Below are 14,726 nucleotides of genomic sequence, written 5' to 3' on the forward strand. Positions count from 1 at the left end.
AGACCCAATGCAGCCAAAAATAAATAAATAAATAAGAAATTAGGATGAATATGTCATATCACTATGGGTAAATCACAAAAACATGAAATACAGGAGAGGAACAATGAGAACACTTATAGGAATTTTTTTAAAACACCCAAAGTGATGCTAACTAGTATTATTTATGGATACATACAGTAAAAATGTAAAACATGGACAGAAAGGACAGAACTAACTACAGGACGCTTGCTGCCTCTAAGGAATGCAGGAGGGGAACTGAATTGGGAAGGGTATAAAAGGTACTTCCATTATACCAGAAATGTTTTATGTCCTTTATTTTTTTAAATATAAGTAAAATAAAAGTGTTAATATTCAGTAATTCTGAGTGATAAGTACACAGATTATTTTATAGTTAGCTGTACTTTTAAACTTTTTCTATATTTTATTTTTTTCCCCCAAATTTAAAAAGAATTCTTTCTCTTGATTAAGCTGCCTTAAAAAAATACTGAGGGAAACCAAAAAAGGGAAATAATTATAGAAATACAAACAGCCTAAAAACAACTAGGTGTTCAAAGTGTCTCTAATTTTTATATCAAATCTCCCAGCCCCAAAAGGCAGCAGAGACACTTTCTACTCCAGGCATTTCCCCTGCTTCCCTTCCCATCTTCTCTTCCTACACCCCAGGAGCTGGTCAGCCTATTCTGAGATAACCTTCAAGAGCACTATACTCTTCCTTATGAAAATTCACAGAAAGGTTTGAGTTCTGAAACTCCCACTTTCACCTTAAGCATTAACTAATGACTAAATTCTAGGATATCCTCAACAATAACCATCATTTTACAGTTTATAAGGCCTTTTCCAACATATCCTATTATTTGATTCTCAGAAAAAAGTCTGTGAGGTCAATATTACTAGTACTCACATTTATAGAGGAAGCGGATGCTCAAAGTGGTTAATTACCAGCCAGAGGTCACAAGTCAATGACAGAGTCGGGACTACAACCTCTCAGCCTCTGAATCTAATCATCCCTAAAATATGATGACTGAGTTTCAACTGTACAACAATACACCCAGAAAACAGGAGGAGTTGTTCACAACACACAAGCTGTTCCAATCTAACCCCTTTTCTTCATTCTTCCATCCCTGATCTTTCAGACAGGCAGCCAAGAGCAAGAAAGCTGCCACTATTAATCTTCCCTTCCCTACAGCCACTACAGGCAGAGAAGGGAAACAAATATAACAGGATGGTCCCCTTAACACAGGGATCCCGGCACCAAAGACAAAGGACAGCTCTAGACTTAAGTCTCCTTCCACCTTCCAAGAGTCAGGGAGCAGGAAAACACTACAGAAAAGCCCAGGCTACCCCTCTTTATCAGTGCTGGCAAAAGTCCTTTACTGAAGGGATTTAATTAACAGAAAAATGTAAAAGTACCAGTTTTTTAATCGGTCCCGGGCTTCCAACTGGGCTCCCACTTCAAAGCTGATTCCTCGTCTGTTAGGTGGATGCTTTGTCATTTTCAGTCATCAACGGGGGCTGCCTTTATTCTCCTGAAAAAGCCAATTAAATATTTATGAAACTTAGGCAAAGTCTGCCCAGAGTGGAGTAACACTCACTACACAGAAAAGACAAACAGGCATTATTCAAAACACAAAGCTCCAGGAAACCCTGTCAGCGTCCTCCTTTACTCCTGCCCTCATCCTAACACAGGTGTGTCCTCCACTGGTTCCTCCTTCTCTATTATGCAGCATCCTGTAGTCTCTGGAACTGTAAAGAGATCCTCCCTCAACACTGCTTACCAAGAATTCACCTATAAGTGGCACCTCTCAGAACACCAAAAAAACAATCACTCTCAGAACTAAATTTAATCATTTGCTGAAGTATGCAACAAATACCTGCTGAGAGATTATTTAGGAAAACAATCGTCAAGACCAAAAGAGACGCAGTTCCTGGCCTCATGAAGCCTCCAGTCTACTGGGGGAAAACAAAAATGTAGCCAGTAAACAGACAAATGACTTAACTGCAAGCTGTAACTGCTATGAATTTTAAGTGCTACAAAGGAAGCGAACAAAAGCTGAATGCTGATTTCTGGCCCTACTTTTGGAAGGCTGGACAAAAAAGATCTATTTATTCATTCTTTGATCTATTTATATACTTTTTGATTTATTTATATTTCTACCCATTCTTGAGTACATTCTGACAATTTATTGATATATTTTCCCAATTTTTTATCGAGCCTTTTGGTACTGGAATTGATGGTCATTTTCTATATGAGTAAAATTTATTTTTAGGGGCTAGTAGTGGTGGTTCTGATGGAGATGTAGCCACTCTGAGTTCTCGGGGCACTTGAGCAGGCGACCTCCATAGAGCAAGGCTATCCCTGAGTAAATTCTCTCCCACTGAACTTTGGAACCCAGCAGCCTGCACTGCCAGGGCAGTATCTGCCTCATACCAGGAGGGCAAACTTTGCAATGGATGAATGAGGAATAATCACAAAAGTGGGACCTCATGGGAATTCCCTGGCCATCCAGTTGTTAGGACTCAGAGCTTTCTTTCACTGCCCTGAGTCCGGGTTCAAACGAAGATCCCGCAAGCCGTGCAGTGTGGCCAAAAAAATTAAAAATGGGAAAAAAAAAAAGTGGGTTCTCATATCTAATGTATAATACCATCACACTTTCTTGCAATATATTACATGAAAAAGCAGGATGTAAAATTACACCCCTTTGAGCTCAAATAAAAATTCATGTGCACTTAAAAAAAAAAGACAGGAAAAAAAAAGGTTGTAAGTGATCTTTTCCTCTTAAACAGTTTCCTAAATTTATTGTTTTTCATAATGGAAATTTTCCATAAGAAAAAATATATGTAATGTAAAGGATGAGCTATCCATTACATTAAACAACTCATTCTGAAGGGCTGATATTGGAGAACGCACAAAGCAAATCAGACCAAGAAAGGAATGGTTGACAGTTGTAACTAAGGAATCTGAAACCTAATAAACTGAAAAGCTACGTCAAGTAAGAGTATTTGGATTATATGGACCCTAGCAAAGGGAGAATCAGAGGCTTGACTGGCTATACTTCTTCACACTCTCCAGGAAATTGAGATATGATAGCTGACATAGGTAAATCCAATCAGTAGAAGAGTCTTCACTTTGACTTACGAGAAACACCACCTCAAATTATCTTTTTATTTTTGACTTCATGTATACCAATAGTTTCGCCTCTCAGATTATATGAAAAGGTGAAGCCAGACAAGAATAAAGACAGAGTGGCACTGAAAACTCACCAGAGTAGGGCTTCCCTGGTGGCGCAGTGGTTAGGAACCCGCCTGCCAATGCAGGGGACGCGGGTTAGAGCCCTGGTCCGGGAAGATCCCACATGCTGCGGAGCAACTAAGCCCATGCACCACAACTACTGAGCCCCCGTACCACAGCTACTGAAGCCCATGCACCTAGAGCCCGTGCTCCACAACAAGAGAAGCCACCACAATGAGAAGCCCGCGCACTGCAATGAAGAGTAGCCCCTGCTCACCGCAACTAGAGAAAAGCCTGCGTGAAGCAACGAAGACCCAATGCAGCCAAAAATAAATAAATAAATAAATAAATTTTTTTTAATTAAAAAGAAAACTCACCAGAGCAGCTAGTATTTATCAGACTTCATGCAGGGAGACAGCTCCCTTTTATAGATGTCATGTAATATAGTGTAATGTAATAGGATTAAATGCTTGGCCTTTAATCCTCAGCCCCACCCTTTATTAGCTGAATGAATCCGGGTAAATTACTTAATCCCTCTGAATTTGTTTCCCCTCCCTAAAATAGGGATGGTGATAATAGTACCTATCTCCAGGCAGTGGGTGTGAAAACTAAATGAGATAATCCATTTAAGGAACACTGGTACAAAGTAAGGACTACATAGTTTGTAGCTACTAATAATTCTGTTATCACAAATGAAGAAATTAGGTTTAAAGTAATTGGGCTAAGGTTCAGGTGCTAAGTGACCAGCCTCAGAACAAAAGCCCAGGTCTCCTTGATTTCTGAATTAATTCTTTTACCACACAACTTCCCTAGGACGCCTTCCACTAAATACAGGAGTGTGGGAACAAGGCAGTGAATGAAAATGAGCAAATTATTCTTAATGGCTCAAGAAAACCAATTCCTCTTGAGGCTGAATTGTCGAAGGTTTTCCTTATCATGAACTGAAACCTGTTTCACTGTAACTCTGACCCACTTATTTGTTTTATTTATTTATTTATGGTTGCGTTGTGCGGCGAGCGGGGGGCTACTCTTCGTTGCAGTGCGCGGGTTCTACTCTTCTCATTGCGATGGCTTCGCTTGTTGCAGAGCATGTTAGGCACACGGGCTTCAGTAGTTTCGGGACGCAGGCTCAGTAGTTGTGGCATGCTGGCTCCAGAGCGCAGGCTCAGTAGCTGTGGTGCACAGGCTTAGTTGCTCCACGGCATGTGGGATCTTCCGGGACCAGGGATCGAACCCGTGTCCCCTGCATTGGCAGGCGGATTCTTAACCACTGCGCCACCAGGGAAGTCCCTGAGCCACTTATTTGAAGCTTCACTATCTGTTATCACACAGAACAAGACTAAGGAATAATCTGGCTTTTATGACCCATGCCCAAATCTTCCCTCCACTCCTCTGGGGATGGCAGAGTTTGTTTTTAAATTTCACATTAATTCATTCAACAAACCATTAGTGAGCACTGTCAGTAAGGCACTGTGCTGGAAATCAGGAATCAGAAATCCAACTCAGTCGCAGCTCCAGTCCACCCAGGAAGACGAACACAAATCTGAGAAGAGATGAAGGAGCTCTAACAAAGGTCAAGGTGAGGGACACTCATCGCAAAGTCTCAATTTAATTTGACAAATCTACTAAAGAATAAAAAAGAGTTCAAGACAGAAGCAGGAATTTAAAAGATTACATAAGAAGTACGTTTTTAGGGGCTTCCCTGGTGGCGCAGTGGTTGGGAATCCGCCTGCCAATGCAGGGCACACGGGTTCGTGCCCCGGTCCGGGAAGATCCCACATGCCGCTGAGCGGCTGGGCCCGTGAGCCACACCTACTGAGCCTGCGCATCTGGAGCCTGTGCCCCGCAACAAGAGAGCTGCGATGGTGAGGGGCCCACGCACCGCAATGAAGAGTGGCCCCCACTTGCCACAACTGGAGAAAGCCCTTACACAGAAACGAAGACCCAACACAGCCAAAAATAAAAAAAATAAATTAATTCATTAATTAAAAAAAAAAAAAGAAGTACGTTTTTACTTCTAACATTTAGGGGTTTTTAAAAATTTTTTTTTAATTTATTTTATTTATTTATTTATTTATTTATGGCTGCATTGGGTCTTCGTTGCTTCACATTTAGTTTTAAACACAAATTTTTCTCAAGAGGCAAGAGAGCTAAGATTCTGTAGCTTTTAACTTACCCATTCTTCAGGGCCTGTTTTTTTCTACCAAAAAGCTCTAGCTTCCAGAATAGGAAAAGGAAATATGTTTAGTATGGACATCCAGAAAAACTATGAGAAAAAATCTGATGCAATCTGTATTCACAAATGATTCCACTTAAAGACCTTGGCAGGACTTCAAACTACTCCTTTACATTCAAATTTCCCTACAGGGAATTCCCTGGTGGTCCAGTGGTTAGGACTCCACGCTTCCACTGCATGGGGCATGGGTTCGATCCCTGTAGGGAACTAAGATTCCGCAAGCCACGAAGCATGGCAAAAAAACAAATTTTTTTTTTAAACAACTTTTCCTACAATGTGAGCTCACTGCTACACAGGAGACAGAGAGCCCAGTTTATTTCCTTAAATACAGTATAGGCAGTCAATGCCCCTGCATCAATGACAATGAAAACTTTAAATGTACACTGTGTAATACAGTTTAAAGGGCACTTTCACAAACAACAAACTGGGAGAAAATAACTGCAACACATATGACCAAAGGGCTAACTTCCTTTATTAACAAAGAGTGCATACAAACCAAGAACGAAAAAAGTTAAACAACTCACTTACGCGCAAAGCGTATGGGCTTCCCTGGTGGCGCTGTGGTTAAGAATCTACCTGCCAATGCAGGGGACACGGGTTCGATCCCTGGTCCAGGAATATCCCACATGCCATGGAGGAACTGAGCCTGTGCACCACAACTACTGAGCCTGTGCTCTAGAGCCCGCGAGCCACAACTACTGAGCCCGTGTGCTACAACTACTGAAGCCTGCGCGCCTAGAGCCTGTGCTCCGCAACAAGGGAAGCCACCGCAATGAGAAGCCCGCACACCACTACAAAGAGCAGTCCCCGCTCGCCGCAACTAGAGAAAGCCCGCGTGCAGCAACGAAGACCCAACACAGCCAAAAATAAATAAATAAATTTATTTAAAAAAAAAAAAATGGGCAAAGTGTAAGAACTGGCAGGTTCCCAGGGAAGGGGGAGGTTGGGGGGGGGCGGGGAATAATGTAAAGGTCTAATAAGCATGTGATATTATATAATCCACATAACCTCACCCTAAATTAAAGGAAATGCAAATCAAAATAACAATTTTTCAATTCTCAGACTAAAAATTTCAAGGTAAAATACCCAGTGTCTTCAGGGATGAGGGAAAAAAGATGCTTATACACTGTTGGTAGAAGCATAAATTGGAAAATCTTTTCTAGAGGCAACTTGGCGCTATCTACAAAATGCAAATGACCTGCAACCCAGCAGTCCCCATTGCCAGTAACTTATCCGACAGATACATCCCCCAAAGTCTGCCAAATTACCTGTAAGGATGAACAATATAGTTTTGTAATTTCTGCAGCTAAAATGTCCATCAAAACAGAGGGCTAGTTAAATGAATTATGGCCATCTATACAATGGAATGTTGTACATCTATTAAAAGGAAAACTGGCTGGGCTTCTCTGGTGGTGCAGTGGTTAAGAATCCGCCTGCCAGTGCAGGGGTCATGGGTTCGATCCCTGGCCCGGGAAGATCCCACATGCCACAGAGCAACTAGGCCCATGCGCCACAACTACTGAGCCTGCGCTCTTAGAGCCCGTGAGCCACAACTACCAAAACCCGTGTGCCTAGAGCCCGTGCTCCACAACAAGAGAAGCCACCGCAATAAGAAGCCTGCGCACCGCAGTGAAAGACTAGCCCCTGCTCGCCGCAACTAGAGAAAGCCTGCGCACAGCAACGAAGACCCAATGCAGACAAAAATTAATTAATTAATTAATTAAATTTTTTAAAAATGGCAATCTGTAGATGCTGATATGGAGCCATCTACAAGATACATTGTCAAATAAAACAAGCATGGTGTAGAGGCCTGTGTCTGGTATTATCTCTTTAATGCAAACAGACAGATCTATTATAGTATATGCATAAAATTATTTCTTGGAAGGAAGAAAATAACTGTTTTAAGTAGTTCCCTTAATGAAAGGAATAGAGCATGAAAATTTGACTTCTCATTTTTTACCCTTCTGTGTTGTTAGAATTTTTTAACTATAAGAATGTACTTCTGGGGCTTCCCTGGTGGCTCAGTGATTAAGAATCTGCCTGCCAATGCGAGGGACACGGGTTCGAGCCCTGGTCCGGGAAGATCTCACATGCCGCAGAGAAACTAAGCCCGTGCACCACAACTACTGAGCCTGTGCTCTAGAGTCCACACGCCACAACTACTGAAGCCCACACGCCTACGGCCTGTGCTCCACAACAAAAAGAAGCCACCACAATGAGAAGCCCGGTCACCACAACTAGAGAAAGCCCACGCGCAGCAATGGAGACCCAATACAGCCATAAATTAATTAATTAATTAATTAATTAATTAATTTTTAAAATACATTAAAAAAAATAATGTACTTCTTTGTTTTTACTTTAATTGTCAGCAGGGATTATCTACTTGGTAATATTTTAAATTTATTTATTTTTATTTTTGACTGCATTGGGTCTTCGTTGCTGCACGCTGGCGTTTCTCTAGTTGTGGAGAGCAGTGACTACTCTTGGTTGCGGTGCGCGGGCTTCTCGTTGCAGTGGCTTCTCTTGTTGCGGAGCACAGGCTCTAGGCGCGCGGGCTTCAGTAGTTGTGGCTCACGGGCTCTAGAGCGCAGGCTCAGTAATTGTGGCGCACGGGCTTAGTTGCTCCGCGGCATGTGGGATCTTCCCAGACCAGGGATTGAACCCGTGTCCCCTGCATTGGCAGGCGGATTCTTAACCACTGCGCCACCAAGGAAGCCCTACTTGGTAATATTTTAATTTTGAATTACTTCTTTATATTTCTTCATATTTTTAAAAAATAGATTATTTAAATATGTAAAAGGCTTTCATCCTTACACTATTTTCTGGACCTACACAACTGCCAAATGATGTAGTTAGGACTAAATGTGATATTCCCATCGTACAGAAAGGAAACTGAGGTTCAGAGGGGCTAACTGCTTTCAAGGTCCTCCAAGGCAGGAGACATGTCTCTTACCCCAGGTAACAGGATTTTCCAAGAGGTAGACAAACCATTTCTTGAAGGCCCTTCCTCTTTCCCTTACCAAAGTCCATGCTATGCTTATACTCATGCCTTTAAACATAAACATAGTTTGAATACAGGAAGATGAAGCAATTGGATGCTTTTCAAATGCTGTGACAGAATTATTACACCGTTATATAGCAAGCAGAAATATTTAATCTTTCAGAAAGGACAACACCTAAGAATGGCCCAGCTGTGAGAAAGCTGGAACACTTGACCCACTGCCTGAGGCCCTGACCATGGCCATCTTTTTATACCTCAATCTGGAAGAAAGGAACAAGCTGTAAAACTGCTTCTACACTTGGAGTCAGTAATTTCAATCAGAAGGATACAATCCAGGATAAAAATAAATCATTTGTGAAAATGAGAAAAAAACAATAGCTCTTTACATACGATGCTGGGGAAGCTAAATATAACTTACATGTTTAATGATAAGAGAAGGACTTCCCTGGTGGCACATTGGTTAGGAATCCGCCTGCCAAAGCAGGAGACACAGGTTCAATCCCTGGTCCGGGAAGATCCCACGTGCTGCAGAGCAACTAAGCCCGTGCACCACAACTACTGAGCCTGCGCTCTAGATCCCACGACCCACAACTACTGAAGCCCGCATGCCTAGAGCCCGTGCTCCACAACAACAGTAGCTACGGCAATGAGAAGCCCACACACTACAATGAAGAGCAGCCCCCGCTCGCCGCAACTAGAGAAAGCCCGCGCGCAGCAATGAAGACCCAAAGCAACCAAAAAATAAATAAAAATATTAAAAATAATAATAGTAAGAGAATATTTAAATAAAACCTAATGTAGTAGGTCTACACTTTAAGCTCCATTAGGGAAAGGAATGACTGATACTCAACAGATGCCTAATAAATTAAATAAAGAATGTCACTCAGCTACTAAAATGATAAAGATGTGAACCAACCTTACAAAAGGAGAGCAGAACAAGACCTACATAAGAAACACTGATAATAGTAATAATAACTAATTCTACAAATGTTAAGTCATGTAATCCTTACAACCACCACAAAGACAAGTACTATTATTAATCCTCGTTGTAAAGATAAAACAGAGAGGAACAGGGAAAAGTGAGGGACACCCTAGGACACCCATATAGAAAGGGGCTGAGCCAGGATTTGAATCTAGGCCCTGCAGCTCCAGATTCTTAACCACTACCACACGTTAGTCTATGAGCTACATCTTCGGATTCTCTTTTGTAACTCATCAAATGAGGATTAATGGTCCCTATCTCGGGTGCTAAAAGGAAAAGATCTGCAGGACTTCTGTAGCGGTCCAGAGGTTAAGACCGCGCTTCCACTGCAGGGACTGTGGGTTCGATTCCTGGCCAGGGAACTAAGATCCCACAAGCTGTGCAGCATAGCAAAAAAAAAAAGAAAGAAAGATTTGCAAAGCCCCTATATGTCTAGCACAAAGTAGGTACTCAAAAAACGGCAGCAGAATTTTCTGAATTCATAATGCATTTATATTTAATGTTGTACTGACATGGACCCTGGATTTTATTTTGGGAGAGGTTTAAGAGTACTGCAGCCATGGTAACTGGAGGTCCTGTCTCAGCAACTGCATTGTGCTCGGGGACAGGTACTGAGGGCTCAAAGTAACAAAGAATTTGTGATAGGTGGGCATGGAACAAGATCTTTCAATGAGTCGGCTCTAGACAGGGTTAAGGGAAAATAAACTCTAGAAAGAATGTCAACCACCAGAAACTACAGAACAGGCTTTACAATAATCTAATAGTGCTTACACCAGGCTTGCAATTCAACCTCCATTAAAGGGTGATGGTGCCTTTCAAACTGAGGGACACTGCAAGTGAAAGACCAGCTTAAATCTTTATGCCTCAGGCTTCCCTGGTGGCACAGTGGTTAAGAATCCTCCTGCTAATGCAGGAGACAAGGGTTCGAGCCCTGGTGCGGGAAGATCCCACATGCCGTGGAGCAACTAAGCCCGTGCACCACGACTACTAAGCCTGCGCTCTAGAGCCCACGGGCCACAACTACTGAAGCCCATGCGCCTAGAGACCGTACTCCGCAACAAGAGAAGCCATCGCAATGAGAAGCCCGCGCACCGCAACAAAGAGTAGCCCCTGCTCGCCGCAACTAGAGAACACAACTAGAGAAAGCCCACGCGCAGCAACAAAGACCCAATGCAACCAAAAATAAATGAATAAAAATTTTTTTTTAAATGTTTAAAAAAATCATCTTTGCGGTGTCTTTCTGTTGACGGCGGTTTGGCAGCCTTTGCTGCGTCTGCAGGACCCAAAGCTCTAGATCACTGGGTGCAGCCCAGGTAACGGAAACTGGAAAAAGCTCGAGGGGACGCCGTCCACACTCCGCGGGAGTGAGCGGGATGCGGAACCTGCTTCCGGAATTTTCGGGCCACATTACCACCATTATCCCGCCGCGCTCAACGGGTCCTGTGGCAACCAGCATGCTACAGGACCCGCCCCAGGTTCCCATGGTAGCAGCAGCATTTATGGTCCCTGGACAGGGCCATGTGATCTTTGAGAATGTGGCTGTGTCCTCCCAGGAGGAGTGGGGTCTCCTTAACGATGCTCAGAGACTCCTCTACTGTGACGTGATGCTGGAGAACCTGTCACTTATAGCCTCCCTGGGGTGTTGGCGTGCAGTAGGTACTGAGGAGGCTGCTTCTGAACAATGTGTTTCTGTAGAACTAGTGACACAAGACAGGAATCCAAATCCAGACCCATCTATCCTGAAGACTCTTACTTCGGATACGGGTGCCCTGGTAGAGAAAGATGTTTTGTACCTGGCTGAGCACCAAGGAGTGCATCCTGGGCTGAAACCGTCCTCTTCTGGGGCCTGTGGGAAAATGTTCACTTCTCACCTACAGCAGCACCAGAAGCAGCCCATTGGAGAGAAACACCTCAGAAGCGAGGAGAATGGGGCCTTGCTTGTGACGAGCTGCAAAGTCTTTTTACCCGTCAATATGTTCACATGCGGAGAGGTTGAGAAGGCTTTCCTAGGCAGCTTGGGCTTTCCCCCACACCAGCCCTCCCACTATGGAGAGCACCCAGGTACAAGCAGGCAGAGCAGGGAGGTCTCTCACCCTGGGGAAGGGCATTACGAGTGCAGCGAATGTGGCAAAGCCTTCAGTAAGAAGTATAAATTCACGGACCACCTGAGAGTTCACACTGGTGAAAAACCTTATGAGTGCAGTGACTGCGGGAAGTTCTTTAGACTCACCTCCAGTCTTACTCACCATAGGAAGGTTCATACAGGAAAAAGGCTTTATGAGTGCTGTAATTGTGGGAAAGTGTTTGCCCACAAATATAAACTTGTTGAGCACCAGAGAATCCACACTGGAGAAAGATCCTGTGAGTGTAATCAATGTGGGAAAGCCTTCCTTCAAAAGGATACACTTGTTCAGCACCAAAAAGTCCACACTGGAGAAAATCCTAAGAGCAGTGAATGTGGGAAGCCCTTCCTTTACAAAAAAAAAATCTCCTTGTGCATCATAGGATCCATATTGGAGAAAAGCCTTATGGGTGTAGCAAATGTGGGAAGTCATTCATCTTCAAAAAAAGGCTTCTTGATCACCAGCGGATCCACACTGGAGAAAAGCCTTATATGTGCAGTGAATGTGGGAAAGCCTATGTCTACAAAGGAAGTCTTGTTGTGCATAAGAGAATTCACACCGGAGAAAAGGCTTATGGGTGTAAATGTGGGAAGTTCTTTACAAGCAGCTCTGCCCTCAGTAAACACCAGAATGTTCACACTGCAGAAAGGCCTTATGAGTGCAGTGAATGTGGGAAAGCTTTCAAGGTCAAAATTAAACTTGTTGAGCACCAGAGAATCCACACTGGAGAAAGACCCTATGAGTGTAATCAATGTGGGAAAGCCTTCAAGCTCAAGTATACACTTGTTCGGCACCAAACTGTCCACACTGGAGAAAAGCCTTTTAATTGCAATGAATGTGGCAAGCCTTTCAGTTACAAAACAAGTCTTCTTGAGCACCAGAGAATCCACACTGGAGAAAGGCCTCATACGTGCAGTAAATGTGGGGAAGCCTTTGTCTACAGAGGAAGTCTTGTTGTCCACCAGAGAATCCACACTGGAGAAAGGCCTTATATGTGCAGTGAATGTGGAAAAGCCTTTGTCTACAGAAGAAGTCTTATTGTCCACCAGGTAATCCATACTAGAGAAAAACCTTGAGTGTAGTTCTTTGCAGGCAGCTCCAGGCTCATAAAAAACAAGAAAGTTCACACTGGAGAAATGCCCTCCAAACTTATGCTTTCCTTCACTTGAGTTAATATCTAGCAACATATAGATTAGGTGTCATAGAGGAAGTGAAAATTTAACTTATATGCAGCCAAACTTTCATAGAGTGGTAGTATCCTGATACAGTCTTACCAGAAGCACCAGACGTGAGTTCCTGTTCTTTAGATTCTTATCAACACTTGGTATGGTCAGGCTTTCTAACTTCAGTGATGTAAGAGGTGTATAGTGGTATCTAGTGATTTTAACTAGTATTTCCCTATTGACATGATGTTGAGTGGTTTTTCATGTGATAATTTCCATTCATAGTTTTTTGAAATTTCTGTTCATATGATTTGTCATCTTAATTACTGAGTTTTGACATTTCTTCATGGATTATTGATTAAGGTCCTCTAATGGAAATATCTGACATTATTTTCATCCAGAATTGGTCTTCTCATTTCAGTAGCTTTTCCAGAGAAAAAGTTTTCAGCTTTAATGGAGTCTTATTTGTCCATTTATTCTCTTACTGTTTATGCTTTTGGTGTTCTATCAATAAATGAAAAATGTTTCCCAAATTTAAAAAAAAACAAAAAACAAAAAACAAACCATCTTTATGCCTCCTTCATTCAATAAATATTTACTGAGTGCCTGCTATGTGCCAGGTGCTGGAGATAGATGCTGGGAGGATGAGACACCCCCGGCCCTGTTCTCTAGTGGGGAAGGCAGGAACATGATAAACACAAATACAAATAAGATCATTTCTGGGAGGCTATGTTCTGTGGGGGAAAACCCAACAAAACAATGTGAGCCAGTGACACGGCAGGACCACTTTAGATAAGGCTGTTAGAAAGAACTCTGAGGAGCTGAGGTCTCAGCAGAGATCTAAATGACAAGGCGAGGGACTTCCCTGGTGGCGCAGTGGTTAAGAATCCGCCTGACAATGCAGGGGACACAGGTTCGATCCCTGGTCCGGGAAGATCCCACATGCCTCAGAGCAACTAAGCCCATGCACCACAACTACTGAGCCTGTGCTCTAGAGCCCGCGAGCCACAACTACTGAAGCCGGCGCGCCTACAGCCCGTGCTCCGCAGCAAGAGAAGCCACCACGATGAGAAGCCTGCACACCGCAACCAAGAGTACTCCCCGCTCGCCACAACTAGAGAAAGCCCACACACAGCAACGAAGACCCAATGTAGCCATAAAAATATAAACAAACAAATAAATAAGTCTACCTTTAAAATAAATAAATAAATGACAAGGAGACAGATAGATAATCTACCTTTAAAATAAATAAATGACAAGGAGACAACCATGTGAAGATCCAGAGGAAGAGAATTCTAGGTAGAGGGGAAGTCCTAGAGGCAAGGTGCCTCAGGAAGGAATGAGCTCCGCTCCCCTCACAGCCCTGAGCCTAGGAGGTGGAGATGCTCCCTGCAGCCCTCACCACTGTTACAGAAAAGCATAAACAATATCAGCAGGTCCAGTGACACCTACGTCTCACAGGAGGAAGCTTCCAAGGGGACTCTGCCAAAGTTCTGTCTTGGAGGAAGGCCAGGGAGTACTTAGGGATGGGAACAGACAGGTTTCAGACTCAGATTCTGGGGAATCCTGGCTCCACTCATTGCTGGCTAAGTGAAGATGAGAAAAATCACTGAGCCTCCCTCTGTTTGCCCATCTATAAAAGCAGATTAATAACCCCTACGTCCTGGGATTCTGAGGATAAGCGAGCTAACGGATGTCAAGTGCTTAGCACAGTACACACTAAATATTCAATATTGGTGATAAAATGGCTGTGTGATAGTAGTAGCACTAGCAAAAAGGACATCAGACACAAAGGATTACAGTCAATATTATTATGCAATATTAACAAATAGTATCCAATACAAAGAACATAAAAGAGCATATCTTTAGTCCTAGGGAAGTGACAAGTTGGTTCAAGTAGGAGCAAGGGCCCCTCCATCACTATCCTCTCCTCAACAACACAGCAAGAAGACTGGGTATAGGGCTTCCCTGGTGGCGCAGTGGTTGAGAGTC

At 43.2% G+C, this 14,726-nt stretch overlaps 1 protein-coding gene and 1 pseudogene across 7 annotated transcripts in view; one reads left to right on the plus strand and one right to left on the minus strand.

The window, feature by feature from the left end:
* PHF20 (PHD finger protein 20) overlaps positions 1 to 14,726 on the minus strand; it is a 138,139-nt gene that overhangs the window by 113,134 nt on the left and 10,279 nt on the right. For 4 of the 7 annotated variants that reach the window (XM_059898144.1, XM_059898146.1, XM_059898147.1 and 1 more), the window contains one exon: positions 1,411 to 1,526. The exons of 1 other annotated variant lie outside the window; for it this stretch is intronic. In XM_059898144.1, the coding sequence (XP_059754127.1) occupies positions 1,411 to 1,493 (83 nt within the window). In that variant the 5' untranslated portion in view covers positions 1,494 to 1,526. Of the gene's footprint in view, positions 1 to 1,410; positions 1,527 to 4,673; positions 4,773 to 14,726 lie in introns of those variants that run through there. 2 more of the 7 variants (XM_059898145.1, XM_059898149.1) reach the window with 2 other exon arrangements.
* LOC132349491 (zinc finger protein 883-like) lies at positions 10,822 to 12,647 on the plus strand (annotated as a pseudogene).

This window comes from Balaenoptera ricei, chromosome 15, assembly GCF_028023285.1.
Source record: "Balaenoptera ricei isolate mBalRic1 chromosome 15, mBalRic1.hap2, whole genome shotgun sequence".
In the NCBI taxonomy this organism is placed as follows: Eukaryota; Metazoa; Chordata; class Mammalia; order Artiodactyla; family Balaenopteridae; genus Balaenoptera; species Balaenoptera ricei.